The sequence below is a fragment of the Orbilia oligospora genome (genome assembly GCF_000225545.1).
Source record: "Orbilia oligospora ATCC 24927 unplaced genomic scaffold scaffold00079, whole genome shotgun sequence".
NCBI classification, from domain to species: Eukaryota; Fungi; Ascomycota; class Orbiliomycetes; order Orbiliales; family Orbiliaceae; genus Orbilia; species Orbilia oligospora.
Window position 1 is genome coordinate 141,626 of NW_011645636.1, and position 24,531 is coordinate 166,156.

General features: G+C 46.5%; 6 protein-coding genes across 6 annotated transcripts; 4 read left to right on the forward strand and 2 right to left on the reverse strand.

The window, feature by feature from the left end:
• Positions 1-1,719: 1,719 nt before the first annotated feature.
• AOL_s00079g57 (uncharacterized protein) lies at positions 1,720-8,328 on the forward strand (the record flags this gene model as incomplete). The annotated part of the gene is made up of 4 exons (XM_011123932.1): positions 1,720-1,736; positions 1,826-4,761; positions 4,813-7,040; positions 7,096-8,328. 4 exons carry the CDS (start codon positions 1,720-1,722, stop codon positions 8,326-8,328), a joined length of 6,414 nt encoding a protein of 2,137 aa, XP_011122234.1.
• Positions 8,329-8,541: 213 nt separating this feature from the next.
• On the reverse strand, positions 8,542-10,494 carry AOL_s00079g58 (uncharacterized protein; the record flags this gene model as incomplete). Its single annotated transcript, XM_011123933.1, has 2 exons — positions 8,542-9,974; positions 10,056-10,494. The coding sequence occupies 2 exons, from the start codon at positions 10,492-10,494 to the stop codon at positions 8,542-8,544; spliced, it is 1,872 nt and encodes a 623-aa protein (XP_011122235.1).
• Positions 10,495-13,280: 2,786 nt separating this feature from the next.
• AOL_s00079g59 (uncharacterized protein) lies at positions 13,281-16,363 on the forward strand (the record flags this gene model as incomplete). Its single annotated transcript, XM_011123934.1, has 6 exons — positions 13,281-13,393; positions 13,466-13,593; positions 13,672-14,356; positions 14,421-15,045; positions 15,105-15,339; positions 15,438-16,363. 6 exons carry the CDS (start codon positions 13,281-13,283, stop codon positions 16,361-16,363), a joined length of 2,712 nt encoding a protein of 903 aa, XP_011122236.1.
• Positions 16,364-17,950: 1,587 nt separating this feature from the next.
• AOL_s00079g60 (uncharacterized protein) lies at positions 17,951-18,555 on the forward strand (the record flags this gene model as incomplete). The annotated part of the gene is made up of 2 exons (XM_011123935.1): positions 17,951-18,220; positions 18,307-18,555. The coding sequence occupies 2 exons, from the start codon at positions 17,951-17,953 to the stop codon at positions 18,553-18,555; spliced, it is 519 nt and encodes a 172-aa protein (XP_011122237.1).
• Positions 18,556-18,561: 6 nt separating this feature from the next.
• AOL_s00079g61 (uncharacterized protein) lies at positions 18,562-19,488 on the forward strand (the record flags this gene model as incomplete). The annotated part of the gene is made up of 4 exons (XM_011123936.1): positions 18,562-18,783; positions 18,927-19,062; positions 19,134-19,376; positions 19,451-19,488. 4 exons carry the CDS (start codon positions 18,562-18,564, stop codon positions 19,486-19,488), a joined length of 639 nt encoding a protein of 212 aa, XP_011122238.1.
• Positions 19,489-20,006: 518 nt separating this feature from the next.
• On the reverse strand, positions 20,007-24,323 carry AOL_s00079g62 (uncharacterized protein; the record flags this gene model as incomplete). The annotated part of the gene is made up of 22 exons (XM_011123937.1): positions 20,007-20,188; positions 20,258-20,293; positions 20,359-20,380; positions 20,446-20,548; positions 20,600-20,687; positions 20,752-20,809; positions 20,863-20,977; positions 21,030-21,203; positions 21,258-21,469; positions 21,521-22,037; positions 22,087-22,201; positions 22,300-22,568; positions 22,623-22,653; positions 22,716-22,790; positions 22,845-22,900; positions 22,962-23,094; positions 23,149-23,199; positions 23,269-23,546; positions 23,611-23,630; positions 23,698-23,899; positions 24,038-24,114; positions 24,189-24,323. The coding sequence occupies 22 exons, from the start codon at positions 24,321-24,323 to the stop codon at positions 20,007-20,009; spliced, it is 2,949 nt and encodes a 982-aa protein (XP_011122239.1).
• Between the last annotated feature and the right edge of the window lie 208 nt (positions 24,324-24,531).

Consider the following 24,531-nt stretch of genomic DNA (forward strand, 5'->3'; position numbering starts at 1 on the left):
GAGACAGTCCGAATGTTAACATTTGTTCCATTTTTAGCTCGATTATTTTTTTGAGAAAAGACTCTCTTCGGAAACAAAACCACAGTCGAATCGATCACGCAAGGTCTCTTTATCTACACTTAATCTGACCAACCAACTCGAGAAGGAGATATATACATTTTGAAGACAAGGCCATCAAGATGTGCAATATTTCACTTCACTGCTACGAGTGTGGGGATTCTTATCTTCTTCCGACGCCGACCAGGTGCGATACAAACAAAAAGATGGGAAGTTGTGATTCCTTCGAAGTCGGACAGACGTTTCGTATGAATACGGATTGTCCTTATTGTCGTCGGAGTGCCAAACGAAGGAAGTTACCGGCAAAGGCAAGAGGGATCTATGCATTGAGCTAAGGAGTTATCATCATTATCACCATTATATTTATACATATTCTGAGACTGGTCAAGTTTGTGGTTATTGAGGTTGAGGAGGAGGAGTTGAAAGTGCGTTGTCAATGTCGCTTTTCCGTTTTGGGCAGGCCGTACTGTGTGACATTTCAGTACTCGAATTCAAATTAATTCGATCTCAGCTCCGGGGCCAATGCAATGCAAAAAAATTTTAAACACTTGACTGTACTTACATTGCTATTCTGAAATTAAGAACTCTCATGATTGTGGATCTAAGTGCTTAGATAAAATACAAAGGATTGGACCAATACTATATTATGTAATTGATGTATTTGAATAAACAACAGGCGCTATGACGGGATTATATTAGCGGGGCGCAGCGCATCCCACAAGATCCATACGATCCTTCTGATATTAATCACATCAACTTACTTAGCCAAGGCCATTGTGGGACCTGACCCGGCCATGGCAAAAACCCGTGTCAGATTTAAGCCTCCCTTTCATGTAATTACTATGTAAGTGTGCATGGACTAAATTACTGACTTCTTCAGATATACGGAGCAAGTTGACATTGCCTGTAAAACTTACTAAGTACCGAGCAGCCGTCGGGTCGCCACTATCATCATCATCATCATCATCATCATCATCGATCGCTTCTTTTTTTTTTCTGATATTCTACTTTTTTTATTATTCTATCTTATTCTATTCTATTTTATTTTAATCTTTTATTGTACTTCTTTTGTATCCTTTTTACAATACCCGTTTGGTTGGTCATTTCCCCTGTGTCCTTTCGCGTACTTACATACCTTCTGTTTGGTTGGTCTGCGACTTTATTGATTGGCTTCGACTCGACTCGACTCGACTCGACTCGACCCGGCTGGAGCCTGTCTGTTCTGGTCTGTTCCGTTCTGGTTTGGCTGCCTTGTTTTCCCTTCAGCCTCAGGGTGTTTCAGCTGCACCGGAAACTCTGGTTGCCCACGGGAAACGTTCGAAGCGGGCTGCTGCTGCTTCTGCTTCTGCTGCGAAATTCAATCTCGACTTCGTCCGATACCTCACGGAAGACAACTATCGTCTCATCCCAAGTGACCGTCAACCTCATTTTTTGCGCCGTCGTGGCCGCTGTCCTCAGGTCGTGGCGTCCATACTCTTTCGACATTGCTCCAACTTTCGCAGATTCGGAAGTCGCAAAGAGGCGGCTTGATGAACGACAGAAACACCAGCCGGCTTCAGAACTAGAAAACTACATCAATACGAACGAACAAACCAAAAAAAAAGAAAAAGAATAGGAATCGGCCGTCGAGTGATGCGCTGAAGTCTTTAAATCACTCGTAAAATGACCTATAATAATCGGTAGGTCTCTGTTCCTGGCGAACAACGGTGGGGCTCTTGCATTCCTGACCATTTAAACTAACTCCGTAATCTTGGAACCCGCGCATTAGATACAAAGAGGCCCCGTCGAACAATCTTGATCCTACTCGCTTTGCTCAGAACCCGACTCGAGCCAAATCAACGCGATGGACTGCCGCAAAGGCTCATAATTATGATGGAGACGATTGGGGAGACGAGTACGAGGATGAGTACAACAGCGACATATACAGTTCGCCATACCAATCGCAACAAAGATCGCACAGCAGTCAGTACGGGGGCGCATACGGAGCCGGTCAGTCGCAGTATGGGAGCCAGGACTTTTCTCTCTCCCGGAGTTCGACCCAACCTGTCTCGCAGGAATCGTATCCGAACCACGAAGCCCAGGAGGAAACCCCCAAACCGCTGATTCGGCAAGGAACTACGCCCGTCGCGTCGGCGAGTCAGCGATATAGCTCATCGGGTATCCAGCGCAAACCTAGCAAGATGGATAAAGATCGAGAGCCCTATAAACGGGTCCAGCATGAAAACGAATATGTAGAGCCTGCGGTGTCGAGTCCATCCGGTCCTGTTCAAATTGTGCAGTCTACGAGCCCATTCGAATATAATACCGCGCCCATTGTTTCCCACCCGGCTGCTATTGTGGATGATTCCAGAGCGAATAATATTGCTGCAAACGAGGGAAACAGTATAGCATCCACTAAGCAGCCGGAATCATTTGCGAGCGCTAGTCCGATCGGTGGTTCTCCAACTCTACGACGTCCTGCAGACATATATGCTGCTGCAAATCAGAATATTTCGAATACCCCAATACTCACTGTGGATACCGGTAGCTACGAGGTGTCAGAGCCGGTCATAATAGAGAAGCTAGTAGAACCGTCGCAACCAGCCCCGAGTATAGCGGAGACCGGTACCCCTCAGCCAAAGGAAGAGTCTCCACTACCACCACAGATCCATCGTGAGACCACACCAGTACCTCAGTTTGAGATTATCAGCCCACAGCCCGCTACAAGCCCCGAGGTGAACGTACAGGAAGGGAACGCTTACCCACCACCACCTCGAATTGAGGAACAGCCCCCCTCGCCGCTGAGTGATAGTCCCGAACGCAATGATATCTACAGTATATCACCCGGACATAGTAATATTCCCTTTGGTGCGCGTACAAACGACGATTTTGATAGGAACATCAATATCGTTACCCTGCCCCCGCCCCAACCAGGTCATTTCCTGACAATCCCAGAGCCAGTTCAAGAACCACCACGAGGATATGAGTCTGATTCCGATGAAGAAGGGGGGCTCTTCCATACAAGTACCCCGCCGCGAAGAGGGTCCTTGTCCCCAACCGCTGGCGGCGACTTTAATTTCGACGGTGTTACTTATCCTATCGGTTCTGATTCGCCTCTGGAATCCCACCCGGGCGACTATGAGGTTGGTATGCACAATGCGGGCGTTGTAGCCCCATCAAAGCCTGAGGCTGCGCCGCAATCAGAGAATGAAAACCAGCTGCTAGTATCTCCCACGTCGCCTACTGATGAGGCGGCGACACCACAGCCGCAACCGCAATCAATCGTGGAAAAAGTATCTGATGTGACTGGCTCTGTCGCAAATACATTCTCAAGTTTTGTAGCCAGCGCTCTGCACAGGGATCAGGGTCCTGAGACAAATCCAATCATCCGTACTGATTCCCCAGTGCTGCAACCCCGGGAGCAAACCACGTCACCCTCCCTTGCCATATCTTCTCGACCGGAAACCCCGGCTGAGGCAGCAGCACAAACACACCCCACGGCAATTGGAGATGTTCAGTCATCTCAAGCAACACAACCGGATAATGTCCCTCTGGAAACTGAAAACCACGTTCGATCGCGTGAAGGAACGCCCAGTAGATTCGAAGAAGACGAAGAGGAAGAGGTGATTATCGAGGAAGCTAGAAGGGGAGCATGGGGTATGGCGACGCCCGTGGCAATATCGCAGTCACCGTCGCAGTCACCATCGCAGGCGCAGTCTCCAACAAAGCCGCCCACACAGATGCCGCTTGCTGCTGAAGTATCTCAGCCCCTTATCACAAAGGTGACACAGCCGGTAATTCACACCCCGCAACCAACTTCGACTCAGATCGAGCAATCCGTTATAATCCAAGGACCTTCTTCTGAAAGGGCGATATCTCCCGCAAGCCATGTATCTTCGACCCACTCAAAAACTCCATCCTTTACAACCACGGCGTCGCCTATGCAGTCAACCGAAAGTCGAAACCCGCAACCGACTTCTTTTGCCGAGTTTCTGAAACGATCACCTCAGTCTACTCCGACTGGTCTCGCATCTAGTCCACCAGTAACATCTGGGTCACCAGCTCCAGTTGCCCCTGCAGTAGTGTCCGCACCTGTTTCATTTAAGGACTTTATGACTAGCCGTGGTAACCCAACAATCGAACCCGAAAGGTCGACCCCTCCACTCTCAAGCCATCCGGCTTCGACGCCGCCTGCGCCTAGCTTCAAAGATTTCTTACTACAGAAAACCCCAGTTAGTCAGCCGGTCGCGTCTACTCCGTATGAAGCCGGAACCCCATTATTGGAAGCGCAGGAAACACCAAAAAACCATACTCCGGTAAGGCAGCCTTCTCCAATACGCCATAGTTTAATCGAAACAGGCGCGGTTCCGCCTATCAAGCCGCCAACAAATGCTGCGCGTGAGGTACCTCCCTCAGAACCAAGCAGTACGGCGTCGCATTTGGATGAAGGCGAGGCTCTCCGTCGGGCTATTCTCAAAGGACTTGATGCGGAATCACAACCAGACACTCCGGATACGCCCAACGAATACATGAGAAACGTTGACGCTCATTTTGAGGGTTCTCATACGGTTTCAGGCCCCGATAGCCCCATAATCGGGCGTAGTGCAAGCTACAAAGGAAAGATGCCTCAGCGCACAGCCTCTCTCGCTGTTTCTGATGTCAGTGAAGAACATTATCGTCCGCAGCCATTCGAGAATTCCCAATACCAAAGGTTCCCAAAACAAGGTTAGTTCCCTCGCCCTCATCTACAGTTAAAAGACTCACCAAAGCTCACAGGTCCAACTAAAACCTACCCTGCTCCTCCAGCATCGGATATCAGTGCTCCATCCAAGTCTGGGGAGGATCCCGTTTTTACACCCCCAACCCGGAGTGTTGTTGGCGAACAGAATCACGAATATGAACCTTCCATCCAGGAAGAGCCCGAGTACCAACCGTCTATCGTTTCAGAACAATATGTTCCATCGCCTGTGGATACAGTTCACCCTGTTAAGCCGTTTTTGATGCAGAGGGATTTCAATGAAATCCCTACTTTGTTGAATCTTAGCGACATTCTAGCTCTGTCGGATTCTAAGGATCGTATAGCTGCTTCGGAGAAAGCTAGGAAGATCCATGCACAACAGAGCCAACAAGGAGCCCATGACCTTCAGGTTTGGCTTCACCATGTGCAACAGATCAATAACCAAAATGCCCAACTATGGACATACAATAGTACTAGGCCAGGAATGCATGATCTTCGGAACAATCCTTTAGTATCAGGCCGATTCGATCTATTCGTGCAACAAAGTAGCGATGAAAATGCTAAATGGAACTCTTGGGGTCGATTGGATGATGGTGTTCTTGGGAGTAGGCCTAGTACGGCTGCCTCCAACGACCCCATGGCTCCGAAAAAACCTAAGACGGCCCCTACGAACGCCGTCCCGTCACAAATGGGCCAGCGGCTACCTTCGCAAAGCCAAGACAACCGGAATCTTGGGGCACCAGCACAAAACGCAGCTGCTATAAACCTGCCATCCCAATCCCCGTCTCTAGGTCAGCAACATGGTCAAGTTTTCCAACCGAACAATAACAAAAGCGAACCAGCTCCATCAATTGCTACTACAGAGCCCTCAAAGGAGGATCACGCTGATGGGAAGAAGAAATCTGGCCTCAAGGGTAGGCTCAAGAATATCCTAGGCCGTAAAAAAGATAAAGTGGAATCACATGTTGCGGCGGAGCCTACGCCCCAAATCATTCTTCCCCAACATGTGCAGCAGCAGCAGCAGCAAGCTGCTATTCCTGCACCTCTCCCTCAGAATGAGAAGTACCCTCCTAATAACACCCAACAGGGCCCCCCTCCCCCCCCTCCTCCTCTTCAAGGTTCTTCCCTCAGTACTCCTCAGGGCCCCGTTAAAGTGCCGCCTCAAGGTCCCCAGGCCCCCCCTCAGGGCCATTTACAAGGTTCTCCGCACTTTCCTGCTAATGGTGCCAGCGCTCCTCATGACCACCAACCGCCGCCGAATAAACTCGTGATACCAAAACAGGATGAATTCTTGCCCCCTCTATCATTCCAGCAAGGGAACAAATCACCAAGCTTGGGGGAAGCAATCAATATACCAAGTTCGAATTCGGTGCCCGATCTAAGGGCGAGATCGCAAATTCAACAGCAAAAAGAAGATTCTACGAAGAGTTCTCAGACCAACTTGCAAGGGCCGGTGAGGCCGGTCCAAGTACCAAAACAGGGTGATCACCAGCCTCCAACAGGGCAAGGTGTACAGAGGCCAAATACTTCCGGCGGTACACAGGGTCCACCACCACTCCGCAACTTTGATGACGATGGCCCACCCCCTTTGAGAAGAATATCAAATTCGAAACCCCCTCCCCCGCGGAAACGCATTTCATCTATTCCCGCACCGGTTCCGGAGGGAAATTACCCACCGGGTGCCTTTCCTCCTCCCCAAGCGCGCCCACATGAACCTCAAGATGCCTCTTTCCGGCCAGGCACCGGTGAGGGCCATATCCACCATGGGGGAATGGGTGCTGGGCAACCCAATTTGAGGGTAGAAAACTCCGGTGGATACGAGCCATCAGTATCCTCAGCTTCTAGCGATCAGGCTAAGAAGTCTCGGCTAAGTGTTTTCGGTAAGCTTAAAGCAAGCCCTGGTGCGCCACATTCTCCATCAAATGTGCCTGGACCAAGCGAGACTGGTAGTCCTCGGCATAGTATTCATACTATTTCGTCTCAGCCTTCGGGGACAACAGAAAAGAGAAATTCCTCATTCTTCCAAAACCAACTCAAGAAGTTCGACCAGTTGGTTGTCGGCAAGGACCGAGCGAACGAATTCCACCACCAGCAGCAGGTTCAAGGGCCGCCACCGAATGGGCAGGCCGTTACACAGGGCGGCCCAGAACCAGGAATCAATAGACAACAAAGCTTCCCGGTTGATAGTTCAAGCTCTGTTCATACAGCTGCCGAACCAAAGAAGAAAAATCGCTTCGCTGCGTTGATCAGCGATATAAAGACGACTGTAAGCAGCCCGCTACCCTCTCTGCCTGCAGAAGCCCATGCTAACAATATATTAGGACTCGCATTCCCACGAGGAGAAGAAGGTCCGAAAGGGTTCGTTCTTTAGTAGGACCCACACGGAGAGTAGTCCAGTAGTTGCCACGCAGCCTGCGCAAGTTGCTGGACAACCTCAGATCTACCCACAACCAAACGGCCAGGCAGTCTTTAACCCAGGCCAAAACGTTGTAGTTCCCATTCCAGGACAATATCACTCTGTCAACCAATCATCGCAAGTTCAATCCGCGACACCCTATGTCAATGGGGCTGGCAGTTCCCTGAACCCTCAGCAGCAACAGCCAATCACTGTGCAAGCACCACAAGGTCAAATCAATTCTAGAATACCGCCGCCACAAGTTGCGCCGCTGCAGAATGTGGCAATAGCCAGGAAAGCTTCCAATCCTCCACCACCAACAGCTCGGTTTTTGGCTGTACCACCATCACCGCCACCCATTAGGCGAGCCGCTCCCGTCGAGGAAGAAAGCATATATACCCCACCAGTAAACCACAAATTAACACCCTCCCAACGTCAACAAACTAGCGATGATTCTCCGCCACCTCTAAGGCCTCACCTAACGTCGTCTCCATCACCGCCGCCCAGGGTCATATACGCACCACCCTCTACTGCACCGGTGGCACAGGCCCAACCCGTGCAACCGGAGCCTATGAGTGGTCACATGGAGCCACCAACAATTCAAACTTCGAGAATACCAGAGCAGGAAAGCAAGGTTATGTCCCCCATCAATACCAGGAGCAGGGAACCGGAACCTTCTTCGTTTTCTGTACACCCGACCAGCTTTGTTGTTGGCGATATAATCTCAGCTCCGCCAATCCAAGCGACTCCCCCACCGATGCAGGAAGTCCAGAAAGCTGAACCGCCCAGAGAGGGGCCACCCAGGGTGGAGATTACTCCTGCAACTGCTGTGGAATCAGAGCCACATAAACTAGAGCCTTTAGTTGTTCATGCCGCTGAAGCGACATCTAGTAAGCCGGAGGAGTCGAAGCCGGAGGAGCCGAAGCCGGAGGAGCATAAACCTAAGGTGGAAGGGCCTACGGTACCCAAAAAAGAAGAAGAAGTCATGCCACTAGCAGAAAGTTCGACGAAGGCCGTGAGCCCTGAACCCCCAAAGGCTTCCAACGAAGACTATGATAAAATTGCAGTAGACCCAGAAGGCCCGGTGCCAGAAGAAGAGGAGAGAATCGTGATGAGCGCCACCACATCGCCCGGTTTCAATGATTGGGAATATTTTTAAGTATTTCGAACACACAAAGCACAGTTTCCTTGAGTTTTACATCAATTCTATATAAAAGCGCTTGCTTACGCCAACCATTTTCTTCGCATCATCTTGATTCACACCAGTTCATAACTTTTTTAGGATAATTTCCTTTGTTAAGACCTTAATACCGTCGCCCACACCTTCGTTCAGTTTTAATCTCCTATGTATTACTAGTAATAATCAAATATTTCAAACCAGATTTCGGGTAACAACGTCCTTATCAGATAGCTTTGTGTCTTCAATGACCATTGATTTCATCCGTGGTAGGTCAAAGAAATAAAGCTCCTCAAAAACAGATTTCCTAAAATCAAATACTAGTCCTTCATTCTCCCCTTCTTCAGTCACTCCTTCGGATCCACCAGCCTTTCTCCATTGCCGAAGGTATTCTCTTTCCCTTCCCGACAGTCCGATGTGATCGATAACAACAGTCCTTGGGCACTCGTATGGAAACTCAACCCCTTGGTCGACTTCGCTCTGGTCAATACCTTCAAAGACTAATCGCACAGGTTTAATCAACTCTTTGAGGGATGTTTCATTATGTGGCTCTCTATAGCATGCCCTCCGGAGGACCTGTCGGTGTTCTAGAAGCTCTTTCCAATTTACAATTCCTGATAAAACGTACAAGCTCTGTGGGGGCGGTAGACGACTTTCGACGGCAAGAAGTTGGAGGTTGTGGCGGCGTCGACCTTTAGCATCCCTTGGAAACAATGCTGAAATGAGTTCTTGGTCAACCGCCATTTCTGGCTTGCCACCTATCGCCCACTTGAGAACTTCCAAGTTTGGGAGCCCAGGTCCGGTGAATAGTTTTACCAGATGAGAAACGTCGAAACTAGATTCCCTCATTATTGTCCTACAAATAGAACTCTGAATCTCAAGTGTTCGAAGTGTGTTTGTGCATTCACAGTTCATGAGTTTTGAGATATCGTAGGCGGATAAGAATGGTAGGAAGATATTCTCGAGTCTGGGATTGCAACTAGCAATAGTTTCTATCACCCCAGGTGGGAAAAACATCAATTTTTCATCGCACCTTGGCATTTCCGCATGAATCTTTCTTAAAGACTTCGTTGCTGTACCGGGAAGACGGGGTGTCTGTAGAGGATTGCCGTGATATCTTGGGAGCGTGTTTTGACGATTCAATGCGAAGAGAACTTCAAGGTGTGGAAGAGTCGTGATGAGCGGGAAGCAGTTGTGTGTTATTTGATCCGTCTCTCCAATATCGATGTACACTTCACGGACTGATCGAGGTAATGCCTTAAAATCCGGAGAGCATATCAATCGGATAACCCTCAAGTTTGGGAAATCGTCACAGAGGTGGTGTTCACCTATATCCTGGCTATTTGTGGCAGCCCAGGGACTCATTCTTTTGTATGCGAGGTGGGTTAAATTGGTGAATTGCTTGATATCCTCTTGCCATTTTTCAATCAAATGCCGGTGACTAAACGTAGCATCGATGTATAATGTGTCGAGAACCAATATTTCCGACTTGGAGGTTAACTCTAGGCATTGAATTGCGTCGGTGACCAGCTCGAACCGGACCTTTCGCGTCGTCAAATCCTCAAGCAGTTGAAATATGTGATCTATGCGCTCTTGGGTATCCTCGAAAATGGTTGGCATGTGGGGGCCTTCAAAGCATTCCGATATTCAGCTAAATGTCTAAGTTGGAAAGTAATGCAGGCAGGTGCTATGAAGACTCTCGGACGAACCTCGCAAAAGATAGAGGGACACGGACGCTAATCCTTTGAGCTTCCCTCCGAGTTGCTCGAGTAGTTTTATTATGGACGTATTAGTGCCTAGATAATCGATGTCCGAGTAAAGGCAGAGCTCCCTGACATGTTCAAGATCACTCGATTGTATCCAACCATTCTTGAGGGACCCGAGCAGGGAATGATTTGGATCAGAGTCATAATCAGTATCAATCGAGCGGTCAGGGAAACCGAAACCATGTAAGCCGAGTCTCAAGAGACTGTCGTTACGGTGGGATCGATGAAGATAACCATAAGATAGCTGGCGAAAGAGGAGGGGCCTTAAAGTTTGATGGAGATATTCGGACGTCAATATTAAGCGAAATATATCAGCCTTTGTCAAACCGTGGTCTCTGACGATGCAGAGCAGAATCTCTAGAGGAAGCTGGTCGAACGGCATATTGGGCAATTATCAACTCGAGCGCATAACAATGGTTGGAGGAAAGTCAGAACAGAAGCACTTGAGGCAGGAGCGCTGTGCTGAAGGTGGGAATATCAAAATGTGAGCTGAGGAGCTGCCGGCTGTGGGTTTTTGTAAGCTAGCATACCACTAAGAAGTGAGCGCCACACATCGCGCACGTCCCTCAAAGCTTCAATAGTACCTGGGTACTTCTCGAGCGGGGAGTCAGAGACGGGTTCTGAGGTGTCTCACCCAGGTAGGAGCCAAATCGATACCAGAATCTGGATAAGCTTTGGCCTAAGCAGAATAACTTCAGCCTTGCAAGCTTGTCCTGCTAGGAGTTTACTCAGTAGCCATTCGGAATTGCTAGACGTAGGGGGGGAAAGCTAAACAGGAACATCGAACTAACTAGCCTTCTCTAGGACGTACTTATACTCGGCTAATTGGGGCACTTGTCGCTAGCCTCGAGTCTGGGCGACCTGTTGTTAGGTTTGCTGCTCCGTCCGGATGCATGCGCACTGTAAATATATACTAGTATATATATTTCCTAGTACTTACATACGCAGTAGTAGTGCTTTAGCCTCGAATCCAGACGGTCATCAAATGGGTTAAAGCTGAATCAGCTCGCACTTGTCTTGCGCCACGGCTCGTATTCAAATGGACCTGGCTGCAGCGAGGGCTTCGCACGGATCCCTTTTTAAGTTAATTAACTTTCAAGATATCTCGATCCATTCAGGCCTTTAAAATTACTACGTTCCTTGACGGGCTAGTTGATTGCCGTCGGCCGACACATATTTTCACTTTTGGGTCCACGTAACAAAGAAGTACTTGCGTAGTACATACCTCTGACATGTTTGTCCTGAACAAAACGCACTATCACTGCCAAGAGCGATTGCGACCCGATATCAGATCCGTTTGTGGCATCCAGGAAAATGTGACCAATGAATGAAGAAAACACAAATGTGGGCTCACTTTGAGTCCTGATAAGCTGTGTCCTCGATTGTAGGAGGCATTTGAAAATTTCACATTCACAATTGTGTGTACTAGAGACTAGGACTAGCATACCATTTAATATTTTCTAATTCTCAGAGGAAATATAGTCGGTTTCAGCTAGTACTATGTAGTACATACCAGTACTTGTCTTAATTACGCCAATTTCGAACAGGCGAGAACATGTCAATTTCGGTGGTGAGAAGAAAGGACCGGCACACAAAGCGCTTCACGGCATGCATGGTCCAGGCCAGGAAAAAGGGGCTTGAATTCGGGGTATTCGTAGTTATGTGTTGATATGTTGTATTTTATTCCCACACGGTCAGCCATTAACATTAGAAGGATATCGATACCGCGTCGGAAGAACCAGCTAGCTACCTGTTAATGTTATAGAAGCATTTACTAGTTAGGTTCCTAAGCGGTTGATTTGATCAAATATGAAACAAGTCAATGAGGGTCGCTTCTTCCATATTGATGTTGTTTTTTATTAATCTTATGGAGCCCTCCCGCCCTGTGTCACTCTACGTGCACTGCGGGTCAGCATACTACTCTCCGGCAAGGCAAGGGTTCTAGCAATTAGCCTCGAATTGATTCCTCCCGGTATACATATACAAGTATACGTACTTAAGTATCTATCGTAAGTGACTATTTTCTTTGTTCGAATATTTCTTTTATTGCTTTATTCACTGTGAATTTATATATAATGATATGCATCTATGCAATGGCAGTGCATTCCAGGCTCCGGACCCCTTTTTATGCCTGGAAGCCGTTTGCGCATTTCGAGAAAAGACACCCTTCAATGAATTCAGGTACACTTTTGAATTTTAATTCAAGCTTCTTGCCCAAAATCCCCTGTCTGGAGCAGAATTCATCCAGCCAATCCAGCCAAGCCAAGCTGTGGGGCGATTGGTGTAACTTTTTGTGGTTCGCCGAATGCTGCCTTTTCTGGACTCCCCGTTCCAGAATGAAACCTCACCCTCAGCCTTCAGCCCTACAAGTACCGCACCGCGCTATCTATCTGCTGTGTACGGAGTATATCACACACAGACCTAGACTTGATGCTGCATAAGTAAATACATGCAAACGTAAATGATTCTTGCCGATGATACCGTCCGTGCTGTGGATTATTCTGCTGTAAATGGCTATCTAGATGTAGTCACAGTACTCCAACCAATAACCTCTCAGTTGGGGCCCAGATTCTAAAGATACATCGACGAGTTACTCGTGCCAATTGACCTTTATTGGGCACCCTCAAGAACATGCGTTAGCCGGGGGGTGTTTTTTTTTTAATTTCCCCTGGTGGCGTCTGTGATAATTTTCGACGTGTTATGGCAGCTGCCAATTCCATTTTGGCCCATAGCATGCAGTTAGCCTGGCGAATCCGACCAACGATGGGGACACGCCAGGTCAATTGTATTTGTGCGCGCGGTCTGTCCAGATGTGCATGCACAAGGGTCCTCTCTCCTGACCGTTCCCGCTCTCGTCTGGCCAGCTGAAGGGGATGGACGGATGATATAAGGTTACGGGGTCTCCTCAGGGTGATGGCTTTTGAACAGTTGCAACGCACGCTCGTTCAACGTTCTCTACCTGATTTTAGTATATCGACTTCCTTCACGGGAAACGATACCACGCTCATTTTACTTTCGTAGATAGTTCAATCTACTTACACTCTCTTTACTGTTTCTTTGCCCTTTCTTTCCCTATTCTAGTTTCTTATATACAATATTGAAACCATCTGGAAATACCTATAGCGTAATCAATACTAACACCACTTCGATAAAACCTATTTTGGCACAATGCGGCCGTCCAGTCCTTTTAGCTTGTTGGCCACAGGCCTAGTCACTTTGATTTCTTCATGGGCCGTTGATGCCTACGCTGCTACTGATATTGTTGTTTATTACGGCCAAGGGTATTTTTATATATCGATTTAGCAAGACTCATTATTCGTTGTTCGGTTTACTAACGTTAGCCTGAAACTCAGATCGAACCAAAATCGTTTGCGAGAGTTTTGTGATTCTACATCTATCCAGTACATTAGCATTGGCTTCGTCACAAAGTTCCGAAATACCGGTCTAGGAGGAGTTATCGAAACGAATTTCGGAAACCAAGGTATATTGATTAAACCATGCTTATATTTTAGCCTATATATATGATGTAAATGAAACTAACAGTTATGGTCGCTTTAAGGCTTCGCACCCGCTTCCCCAGGCACAAATTACGTCTACAACTGCCCATATCTCCAAGAAGACATCCCGTATTGTAAAACCAAAGGGAAAAAGATTCTTCTCAGTATCGGAGGAGGCGCTCCTGAGAACTCCTACTATCTCAGCACCGTGTCCGAGGCCCAGGATGCCGCCGATGATATCTGGAGCGCTTTTGGACCTAAAGATCCGAGCTGGTCCCTTCCTCGTCCGTTTGGCGATGCTGTAGTGGATGGTTTCGATCTTGACCTTGAGACAGGAGCAAGCAAAGGAAACAACGGCGCAATATACGCCATATTTGCTCAAATGCTCAGAGACAAATTCTCACAGTCCACCGATTCTTTCCTTTTGACGGCTGCTCCGCAATGCATATACCCTGATGCTACCCTTGGCAAGACGCTCGATACTGTGTCCATTGATTTGATCTTCGTCCAATTCTATAACAACCCAAGCTGCCGTCCTTCCAATCTTGTTAAGGGAGATGCAGATGCCCAAAAGGATAATTTCAATAAATGGAATTCGCTAGCCTCGAACAACCCGAACGGAAACTGCAAGTGGTTCCTCGGGTTGTTAGCATCACCCTCCAGCGCTGATTACACATCTCAGACGGATCTAGAAGCTATCCGGGAATATGTTCAACCCCAAAGTAATTTTGGCGGTATCATGCTTTGGTAAGCTCGTTCTTATCATTGATTTCATAATAAAAGTTATAGATTGACTAATTGAATAATACAGGGAGGCAACGTCGGCGTCGAGAGATGTTAACGAGAATGGCGTCGATTATATCGATAGATGTAAGAGTAACTTGGAGGGGACCGTCATTCCTGACCCGACTTCTACCGCTTCACCTAGTACAACTACGATGCCATTCGCTGTTACTTCAACCGCGCCCCCCGGAGAGACACATCTTGCAATCGTCCCCGAATGCAATCAATGGCATTTTATCAACGCAGGAGACAGCTGCGCTAAGATTGTTGAAGAATCACAAGGAACCGTAACACAGACACAATTAGAAGAATGGAACGAGGCAGCTCGCAATGGATGTTCGAATATCTGGGCCAATACATGGTTGTGTGTCGGTGTCGATTCAGGATCCGGGTCTTCTACCACCGCTCCTCCTTCAACCACCACAGCGCTGCCTTTTGGCACTACTTTCCCCGAACCCCCAGCCCAGACCCAGCCAGGCGTCGCGCCGGATTGTACTCTTTGGCATCTCGTTAAGGATAACGATAACTGTGAAATTCTTGCGGCCGGTGCCGGTAATGGAGTAACGTACCAGAATATCATCACCTGGAACCCTGCCGTGGGACAATCTTGTGCGAATCTTTGGCTGAATTACTACGCCTGTATTGGCGTCTCTGTAAGTTAATTCTCCTCCGCAAGACAACTTCGTGATTGTCATATAGCTAATTTGAAAAGGGATCCACGACGACCACCAGCTCAACGACGACCACCAGCACTTCTTCCACGACATCAAGCACTGGCCTCCCATCTCCTACTCAGGAAGGCTTCCCTGCTGATTGTGACTCTTGGGATATCGCAAAGACCGGTGAATACTGTTCAGTATTTGCAACAAATCACGGCATTACTCTGGAAGAACTTCTTGCACTCAACCCTGCCCTCGAAGAAAGCGATTGTTCGGCCTTCTGGTTAGGTAATTTATCTTTGTCGTTTCTGCACCTCAGCACTCATCTATATAAGTGCTGGAATACTTGGGTATCTATGAAAGCTAACAAAAAAAAAAAAAAAAAGGCTACTACTATTGCATTCACCGCCCATCCGGAACGACTACAACTTCGTCCTCTACGACCACAACCTCAACCTCCACTACGTCGTCTTCGACTTCATCACCCACGACGACAGATTCGTCTACTACAACTACATCTTCGACCACTTCTTCCACTACAACAGAGTCTTCCACAACCACAACGGAGTCCACGTCTTCTACGACCACAACGGAATCTACGTCTTCCACAACAACCACAGGATCTACAACCACAACCACGTCTTCCACGACCACGGATTCGACAATCACGACCTCGTCTTCAGAATCAACCACTACAACGGAGTTGACCACCACAGCAACAGACTCTACGACGACTACAACAGACTCTACGACGACTACAACGGACTCCACAACAACTACAACAGACTCTACAACGACTACGACGGGCTCCACGGCGACTACGACAGACTCCACAACAACTACGACAGACTCTACAACTACAGCCTCAGCTTCTACTACAACCGAGTCTCCGACTACGACTGGGCCTACGACGACAGAGTCACCTACGACAGAAAAACCATCTAGCACAGGATCTACAACGACAACAACATCCACCCTCTCGTCTAAGACGTCACATGGGTATGGCACTAGCACGACGCCGGTTTACTACACACCGTCAACTGTCAAGACGTCGACGGGAAAACCATACGGAACAAGTACCAGGACGACCACCAAGCAGTCTCAGACAACATCCAAGCCATGTACCCGAAGCAAGACTTCGAAATACCCCGCACCTACCACAACAAAGAAGACATCCGTCCAGGCATATGTGAAGACTACTACGACGAAGACCTTTGTCACAAGCACTAAAAAATGTACGAAGAGTACTTCTACTACCAAGACGACAACTTCGACAAAGGCACCAGTGTATACGTATAGGCCACGTCGCTAAAGCGTATCGTGCCACAAAACAGTTGCCGTGCTAATCCGAAATTACCGCCTTACTTTCCAGCAATCACAAAAATCTCAGCAGAGATTTTAGGTAACAACAAAATGCCGGAAACTTTGATATTCTAGAGGTGTTCGGATAGGCCGGTTTATATATGGCCAGGGTGTTTGGTCGATGTATTTTGTAATGGTAATCTTGTAATCTCTAGAGACCTAGTGTACGTTTATATCACAATAATATATTTATATTCATCTTAAAGTTGGATTTATCTATCCGGAATGACTACGATCGTATCATGTTTTTAAACTTTGGATTTATGGTTGCCCAGGATCTAGTTTTATACTTTCAGAGTTGACTTGTACGTGTTGCATTGACGTTTAAATACCCGTGTAACCTACGGATCTGTCGATCACACGTGTGAAAGATATCGCACGATCCGGATCCATTGCATTTACATTCGCTGCGAGCGAGCGAACGAAATGAGCATTCTGGCACGCACAGACCAGCCGTTTTAACGAGAAGCAATTTTGCGCTAACTTCCTTTGGTATTCCATATACCTGGCGTGGTGATATATTTGGTGGCTTCCCTCCTATCGAAGTTGACCATCGAAGGTTTGGTTGGTCTAGACAAAAGGATGTTGCATTTTTGAGACTATTATGTGTTGTATCTGACGCATCCAGGTACGTCCCTTACGAGATCCAGTCTCATAACCAAATTTTTCAAGATTACCCGGATGTGCTAGGGTTTTAGATGGCAACTGGGCGTGTTTTTCTGGTTTTAGTTCTTGCCAGCTGTTGATTCTTGAAAGATAGAACAAAACTTGCGGATATGATATGGTTAATTATCTATCATCATAGAAGTTATTTGATTAGATAATTAGAACTGGGAATAGTTGCTGGTGCCATTAAGACGAGAGGCTAGAATTATAATATTGTAACCCATAAAACAAGGTTCGGATGCCCACAGCCGGAGCTGTTACCTTGGTTCTACTCTTTCGCCTTTCATGCAGAAACTTGGGTTATAGCTCAGGACCCACAGATGTTCAAATGCCCTAGTCAAAATAACTCACGGCAACACAACTTATAGTTTCGGATCACATTGATACTCCGTACTCTACGATATTTTAGCTTAAGGTCTGGTTCTACGGAATACATGTTAGTCTGTTTCATGTTATCCAAAAGCATGAAAACCCATTTGTGAGGATATTACGCAGTTGACCAGCAGTGCAATTTCTAGAAGTTATTGAAAGTTACTGGTTTATGTGTTTTATAGTCCTCGCGGACAAATAATTTCCCGTAGGAACTTGAAGGGCCCTGAAAACGGAGTATCGCTCCGAACTTGCGCTAACGTTGTTACCGACTCAGGATCCCCAAGTTTTAGTTTTATGGATCTGGGGCAGCGAAACGAGCGGACCGAGGCTAATCAAACTACAATCACCACCGGGCTCTTTATATCCGGGCGGGACCCCGGGCCGTAAGATAGATATGAGTTTAGAAATTCTAGTGTCCCTTTTAGTATAAATGTTGAAGCATAAACCGTGAATATCATTACAGACTGAAGGTCTCAGATTTCATAATATTGTAGTTAAAATGTTGTTAAAAGTTGCGGTAACCTTTCTTGTCTCCTTCGCGGGGCTGGTCTCAGCAGCTTATGCCAACCCTGGGGCTTGTAGTGGTGACTGCGGAACTCACGACCCAGCAGTTATTCGTCGAACCTCAGACGGAAAGTTTTACAGGTTTTCTACAAATAACTTCATTTCGATTGCATCTGCCTCAAGCATTGCTGGCCCTTGGACATACCTAGGTCAAGCTTTACCTGGTGGGTCTAAAATTAGTGGATTTTCTGGAGTTGATCTCTGGGTGAGTGGGATTAAAGCACAAACTGACTGGCTAGGCGAGCTGCTGGGGACTTGGGAGAAATATGCTAATAACTAGTTCGAACATAGGCCCCAGATATCATTTATAACAATGGAGTTTATTATCTATACTATTCTGTCAGCTCTTTTGGCTCCCAGAACTCTGCAATCGGTGTCGCAACTTCTTCTACTATGGATCCGGGATCTTGGGTTGATCACGGAGCTACAGGTGTTTCTTCCAAGACTGGGAGTGCCTACAATGCGATTGACTCCAACATAGTCAAGGTCGGGAATGACTTTTACATGGCATTCGGCAGTTTCTGGGGTGATATATACTAAGTCAAAATGGACAGTGGTTTATTGAAAACAGCTGGAACGTCGTCATATCAGATTGCTTGGACTTCTTTCGGAAACGGCGCAATGGAAGGTGCTTTTATTTATTATAGGTCTGGGTATTACTATTTATTCACTTCCTGGGGAAATTGCTGCCAGTTGGTCCCAAGGCCCGCGGCAGGAACAGAATATCATATGAGAGTTTGTCGGTCCACATCTGCTACAGGTGGTTTTGTAAGTCTCCTTCGAATCCCGCCGCAGATTATTGCGATATGGATTCTCTCAATTGTCATTATATTTGCAATATATCTCCACCAGAATTCTCATTCAATCTTGCACTACAATATCCCTAACGATTGTCCGGCATGAATATATAGAAAGACAAAAACGGTGTAGATTGCAAATCCAGCGGTGGAACCACCATTCTCGAAAGCCACGACTATGTTTATGCACCAGGCCACGGGGGTGTCATAGATGTCCCTGGAGTCGGCTCCGTATTATACTACCATTACGGTAAGTCACCATATGTATGTCCTGTACATGAGCAATACTATCAGTCTCTAACACTTTGATTACGAACCTAGTAAATAACAACCAAGGAACAAATCAAGCGGCAACGTACTTTGGGTGGAATGTTTTGGATTGGCCTAGTGACTGGCCCGTTATCAGTACAGGAACTAGCACGCCAACTACCACAACTAAGACCACAACCTCGCGAGCGGCTCAAACTACTACAACGGCGGCCACGAGCGGAAATTGTGCGTCTCTATATGGGCAATGTGGGGGTCAAGGGTTTACAGGTGCAGCATGTTGCTCTTCAGGAACTTGTGAGTCTTACGCGCTGTTTGAAAGAGATTCGGTTAGGTCACCAAGGTGAAAATGTAACTGACGTTATTTTTAGGCAAATATAGCAACGATTGGTATTCGCAATGTCTCTAAGGAGCTAATACGGCTGTACAACCGTCGTCATGTAGTTATGGGATTTGTCGCACAATTGCTGCGTCTGTTGGTTTCTTGAATTCTAGAAATCTCTCAGTAATTGTGCGGTCAGACTGCCCAAGCTTTATAACCTCGACCTTGTTTTGTTAAATTCACATGGATCATCTAGCTTCTAGCCCTAAGGGCCTTTGATATTTATATAATATCCATTGACCTCAGATACGAGGCCCTTAGAGCTATATCTCTAGCCCGTAAATTTCAAAAATCATTGCTTTAGTGAGTCCTAGGAATCTGATACATAAACCCTTTCTGAGAAAGCTGTGACCTTAGTAAGCATACATGAACGCGAAATTCACGGGGGAAAAATGAAGATGGGCGTATGACTAGGATATTGCGAGGGACTAGAGAATAGTATAGAGTTTAGGTTAGATGCTGATATTCGATGATTAGGGTTGATAAATAATATAATGTAGGTAGTTATACCAGCATCGTTAGCTTGATCTACAGCTCTGGGCTATTTAGTATGCATTCTTCCTCCGAGACCAAGCCGGCGCGGGTGAGTTTTTAACCGGCCCAACACCCCCTTCGACTTTACCAAGAATTCGCAAGTCGAGCGAGTTGAGGTGGGCTCCTTCGTTTTGCATGGCCCATATAGAGATCGCTAAAGTATTCTTGCCGTTGTAGTTCAAAATTCCTTGGGCTATCAATCGATATCCGTCAGAAATATAGTTATTGACGACCTGATTTCTAAGGATTGAGATACACTTACGGATAAAGAAAGACTTCTGAGGACCAATAGAATTAACTAGTAGTGCTGTTAGATTGCGGGCTCATACCAGTTTAGAACATTCATATATTAATATTACTAACCATATTTTCCGAATTGGTATCCCTAAAGATAATTTTTGTTAGCGCCGGAAGGGTCTATTGGGTCAATGAACGGTCTGGGAAGCTTACATTAACATATATTTGGCTACGGTAATAAGACCCGGTGGAATTACTATATTCAATTGCCATTGGATAATCGAGCCCGGATGGAACCTCCAAGTCGAATGTTGTGCTAGTTTCTTTTTAGCCCTTTGTCTTATTGGGGGCAGCATAGCAAACCTACCGATAGAATGTAACTCCAGGTTCTTTCACACCATCAAGCGGGGACGCTGCTTTCCAATCGGAATCGTCGAAGCCAGGAAGGTGCCAACCTATATCAACGATTAGATCTGACGACTCACTACGGTCTCGCTTACTATTGAGGATTCGATATACCTTGGCGTTCGCCATATAGACCACCTTCATTTAATGGCCCTCTTTCAATATCAAGATACTAGACTCAAAGTTAGTGGCTAATATATTTTACTTGATATCTTCGAGTTTTACCTTCTCTCCACCCAGGTTTCCAGTTAACTTCCAATGAATCAGCTTAGGCTCTGCGCCTTTGAAACCGTAGTCGAAAATACCACGAGGGGCCTTGAAATGTTCGGTTGCCGCGGTCCTAATACACTGATAAGTGACTATGATTCGATATATGAGTATTTAAGAAATACCAATTCTCTTCAAGACCCATGTGGTCTTGCAGAAAGGTGATAATATGCTTGTCACCCTTCTTCCACGGCTTCGGCAATTTGAAGTTACAGCGATGGCGACCGGTAGTCACATCACCTTCCCAAAATCCCACGTAGGCACCGTTATCCCAGATGCTATACCCAAAGGCCTGACCGCTATTCACCTGTTAGAAACTTGACGAGAGTGTTACTGGGCGTTATAATAATTACCCTTGGACAACTGCCCAGAATTCTTCTTCTCCACCGCTAGCCGTAAAATGACCTCTCCACAGGATGTTGCCAGAGTGGAAACCATAGTCGGATGCATACAAGACTTCCTTTACGGCAGGTTTTTCACGATTTGGGGTATAGGTATTGCTCGCGGTAACCCAATTTGAATCATCGTATCCCTCATAGATTTCTGGTAAGCTGTTCGCGCGTTTCTAAAATATAATTAGTTCGCAATTTGGCTTTGCCTAAAGAGGACATCTTACCCAATCGAGCTTGGACAGTTCGGGAAGTTTGACGTCGGGAAGTTCGGGCGTATACATGACGTATAGCCAGCCATCAGTTGCTGGTTGTGTATCAACGGCTTTACCATTAAATGTCACTTGCTTAACAGTCTTTGTTGCAAGTATATGCAACCTTGTGGCCTGCGTCAAGTCACCTTTGAGGTGGAGTTTTGAACCTTCAACATTTGCGGACCGAATCAAATACCCACCTTTAACAATAGTAGGTGGTTTGGTATCCAAAATCCATGTTTTCGAGGCAACCTCGCGGCAAAAAATCAAGAGGACCGTATTTCCAAATTTAATTGTATGGGTATCCCCGTCCTCTAGGATCGAGAAATTGACCGTAAGAATCGCATCGTCAATTTGGTAACTCCAATCCTCTTCTTCGTCCGTGCTAAGGACCGAGAAATCTTTCGGTTCCGTGATTTTAAAGGCAGCCTCATGTTTCTCATTTGGATCGCCATAGAGGATAATGTAATTCACACCATCGATCTCTTTCCTATCAGGCTGTTAGCTACATTTTGGCAATTCGAAAATTGTACACTCACCAAGTATATAGCTCCGCAGTGGAGTAGATGATATGGGTTTCCCCAGCTTTGTAGTCGACGAGCAAGATATTTGAATCCCTTGCTTGTAACTCAAGCTTATGGTCCGCCTTTGGAACTGTGATAAGCCCAATACTTGTTTTTAGCTCAATCCGATAGCTGATTGGATCAAATTTCGAGAAATACTTGTGTCTGTACTATAATTGTAAGTTTTACCCTGCCAATTAGCCTCAACGAATGGGTAGACAGCTATAACTTGCCTCACGATGTAAAACTTAGTGTGTAAATCGAGAGTATCTTCTAAGACAGTCAGGACAATGTTTCTTGTCCCTTTCAAGATTTCGATTTGCTTTGATTCGGTCAATTGCCAGGGCGTGGAAGTCAAGTAAGCTGGGCTAACTGCTAGGAATTGTGTTTGTAGCTTCAATTCGTAGTATTTGTCTCTGAGGCGTCTATCCTCCCGGATTATTGAGCCGTAATCGTATCTGGGAAATAAGTTAGATTCTATCTGACCTATAACCTTAGCTGAGGGATCTTACGATGTATAGACACCAGGTTCAGCCAGCTGGCCTTGAGTTACAGATGTTAGTTTTCTTTTCATGATATTCCTGAAGCCGAATTTATGGCCATACCCCAATTGGTTCCTCCGAAAGCCATATACAAATTCATGATCTTGACTGCGGAACCGTACATTCCCTTGTAGAATACTATATGCTGTTAGAAGTTTCACCTCTTCGTAAAATAAACTAGGTTGGCATTACCTCGTTCAAATTCAGGACCGATCAGTTTTCCACAAGCGTCATACCCAGCGCCTCCCCTTTGAATCAAAGTAAGCTAATGCATGTGCACAATGAACTAAAGAGTAGTTGTGACAATACCATCCATCAAAACCACCAGCCTGGAGCTCGAGAATCGATTTTGGGCCATGCTTCCTGATCCTGCTATTGTACAGATTGTAGAAGTAATCCGGAGGGGCGCTGTGCCAGATCTCCGGGTGGGAGCAATCAAAACCTATACTCCTATTAGTAGGCGAACCCTAAGGGAAAACCATGACACCAATCTTACCCAATGGATAGCTATTCCATCCATAGATATCAACGGATTGGAAATGGCCGCCTACCAACGTATCTTAGCTTGTTGCACATCCATCTTGGAAATATCTTGGCCCATTAATTTTGAACATACCTAACCATGCATCGTCGCAAATCGTGGGAACAGTTATTCCAGCATCCTTAAAGTCTTGCAAGAGTTCCCACTCATACTCAAAATCTTCAACTCCGTCGCCGAACCCCGAGTATTCGTTCTCAACTTGGGTGAGGATGATTGGTCCACCTTTTGTAATCTCATTTTTGGCAATCAATGCGCCGAATTCTTTGACGAATGGCTTATAGGCTTCGGTGTAGTTTCTGTTTGATTTTCTCCACAGGCCTTCAACTCTCGTCCCCCATCCTGGAAATCCGCCTCTAGTAATATTGTTCATTAGAAGAAACATTTTACATTATGATAAAAAACAGGATACAGTCCTACCCGGTAGTTTCTGCGTTAACCTAAAAATATGATTAGAAGTCAGTATACCAAGTTTACCCCGATTCCATACAAGGTAAATGTTCTTACATAGGGGCCAGGTCGAGCGATAACGTATAATCCAGCTTCTTTTGCAGCATCTAGGAAGGGTTGGAGATCAAATATCTCATTCCAACGAAACACCCCTCTCTCGTACTCAACTACTCCCCAATGAAAATATATTGACACAGCATTGAACCCAGCGGCTTTGAGTTTCTGTAGAACATCTAAGTGCAGGGATTGAACGGGATTTCTGTTAAAATTTCCCGAGGCGGTTGGTCAGTTGGATGATTGAATCATCGACAAGGCCTGACGGAACACCCGGGCCCCCATGTAACATGGGATTGCTAAATTATCGGGTGCTTGCATAGAAAACGGCTAGTCGACATACCTCCAAGGATGCACTTCACCACTGAATACAAAGAGCCTTTTACCGTCAATGAATAAAGAATGCTCGTCCCATGTCACCTAGATCAGGGCAATCCAACGATATTAGTGTCTGAAGTCTAGCATCTTCACCATGAGATATAATTACAACATACCCGTTTTTGCGTTGCAGTGTGGTCGACTCCAAGGGGCTGCTGATGCTCCCTAGATGCAACCGTAAATGCGGGGGAAAGAACCGCCAAAGCTAGCTGGAGAGCGGTAAAAACTTTGGCAGATAAAGTTGCTACCATCCTCGATAATGAAAAGTGTTTCCGGTTTGGAGATATTTACTTCTTCGTGAAACTTCAGGCATCAAAATATCGATGGCTGATTGTGGTCGCTGTATAGCTCCAAACAACTGCCTTGCTGGGGATTGAGATGCCTGAAGTTTGGGGGAATCCAGCCATTCGGCAAAGGACCCCTGCAGCCTTAAACCATTTCAAGCAGGGCATGCGCGCC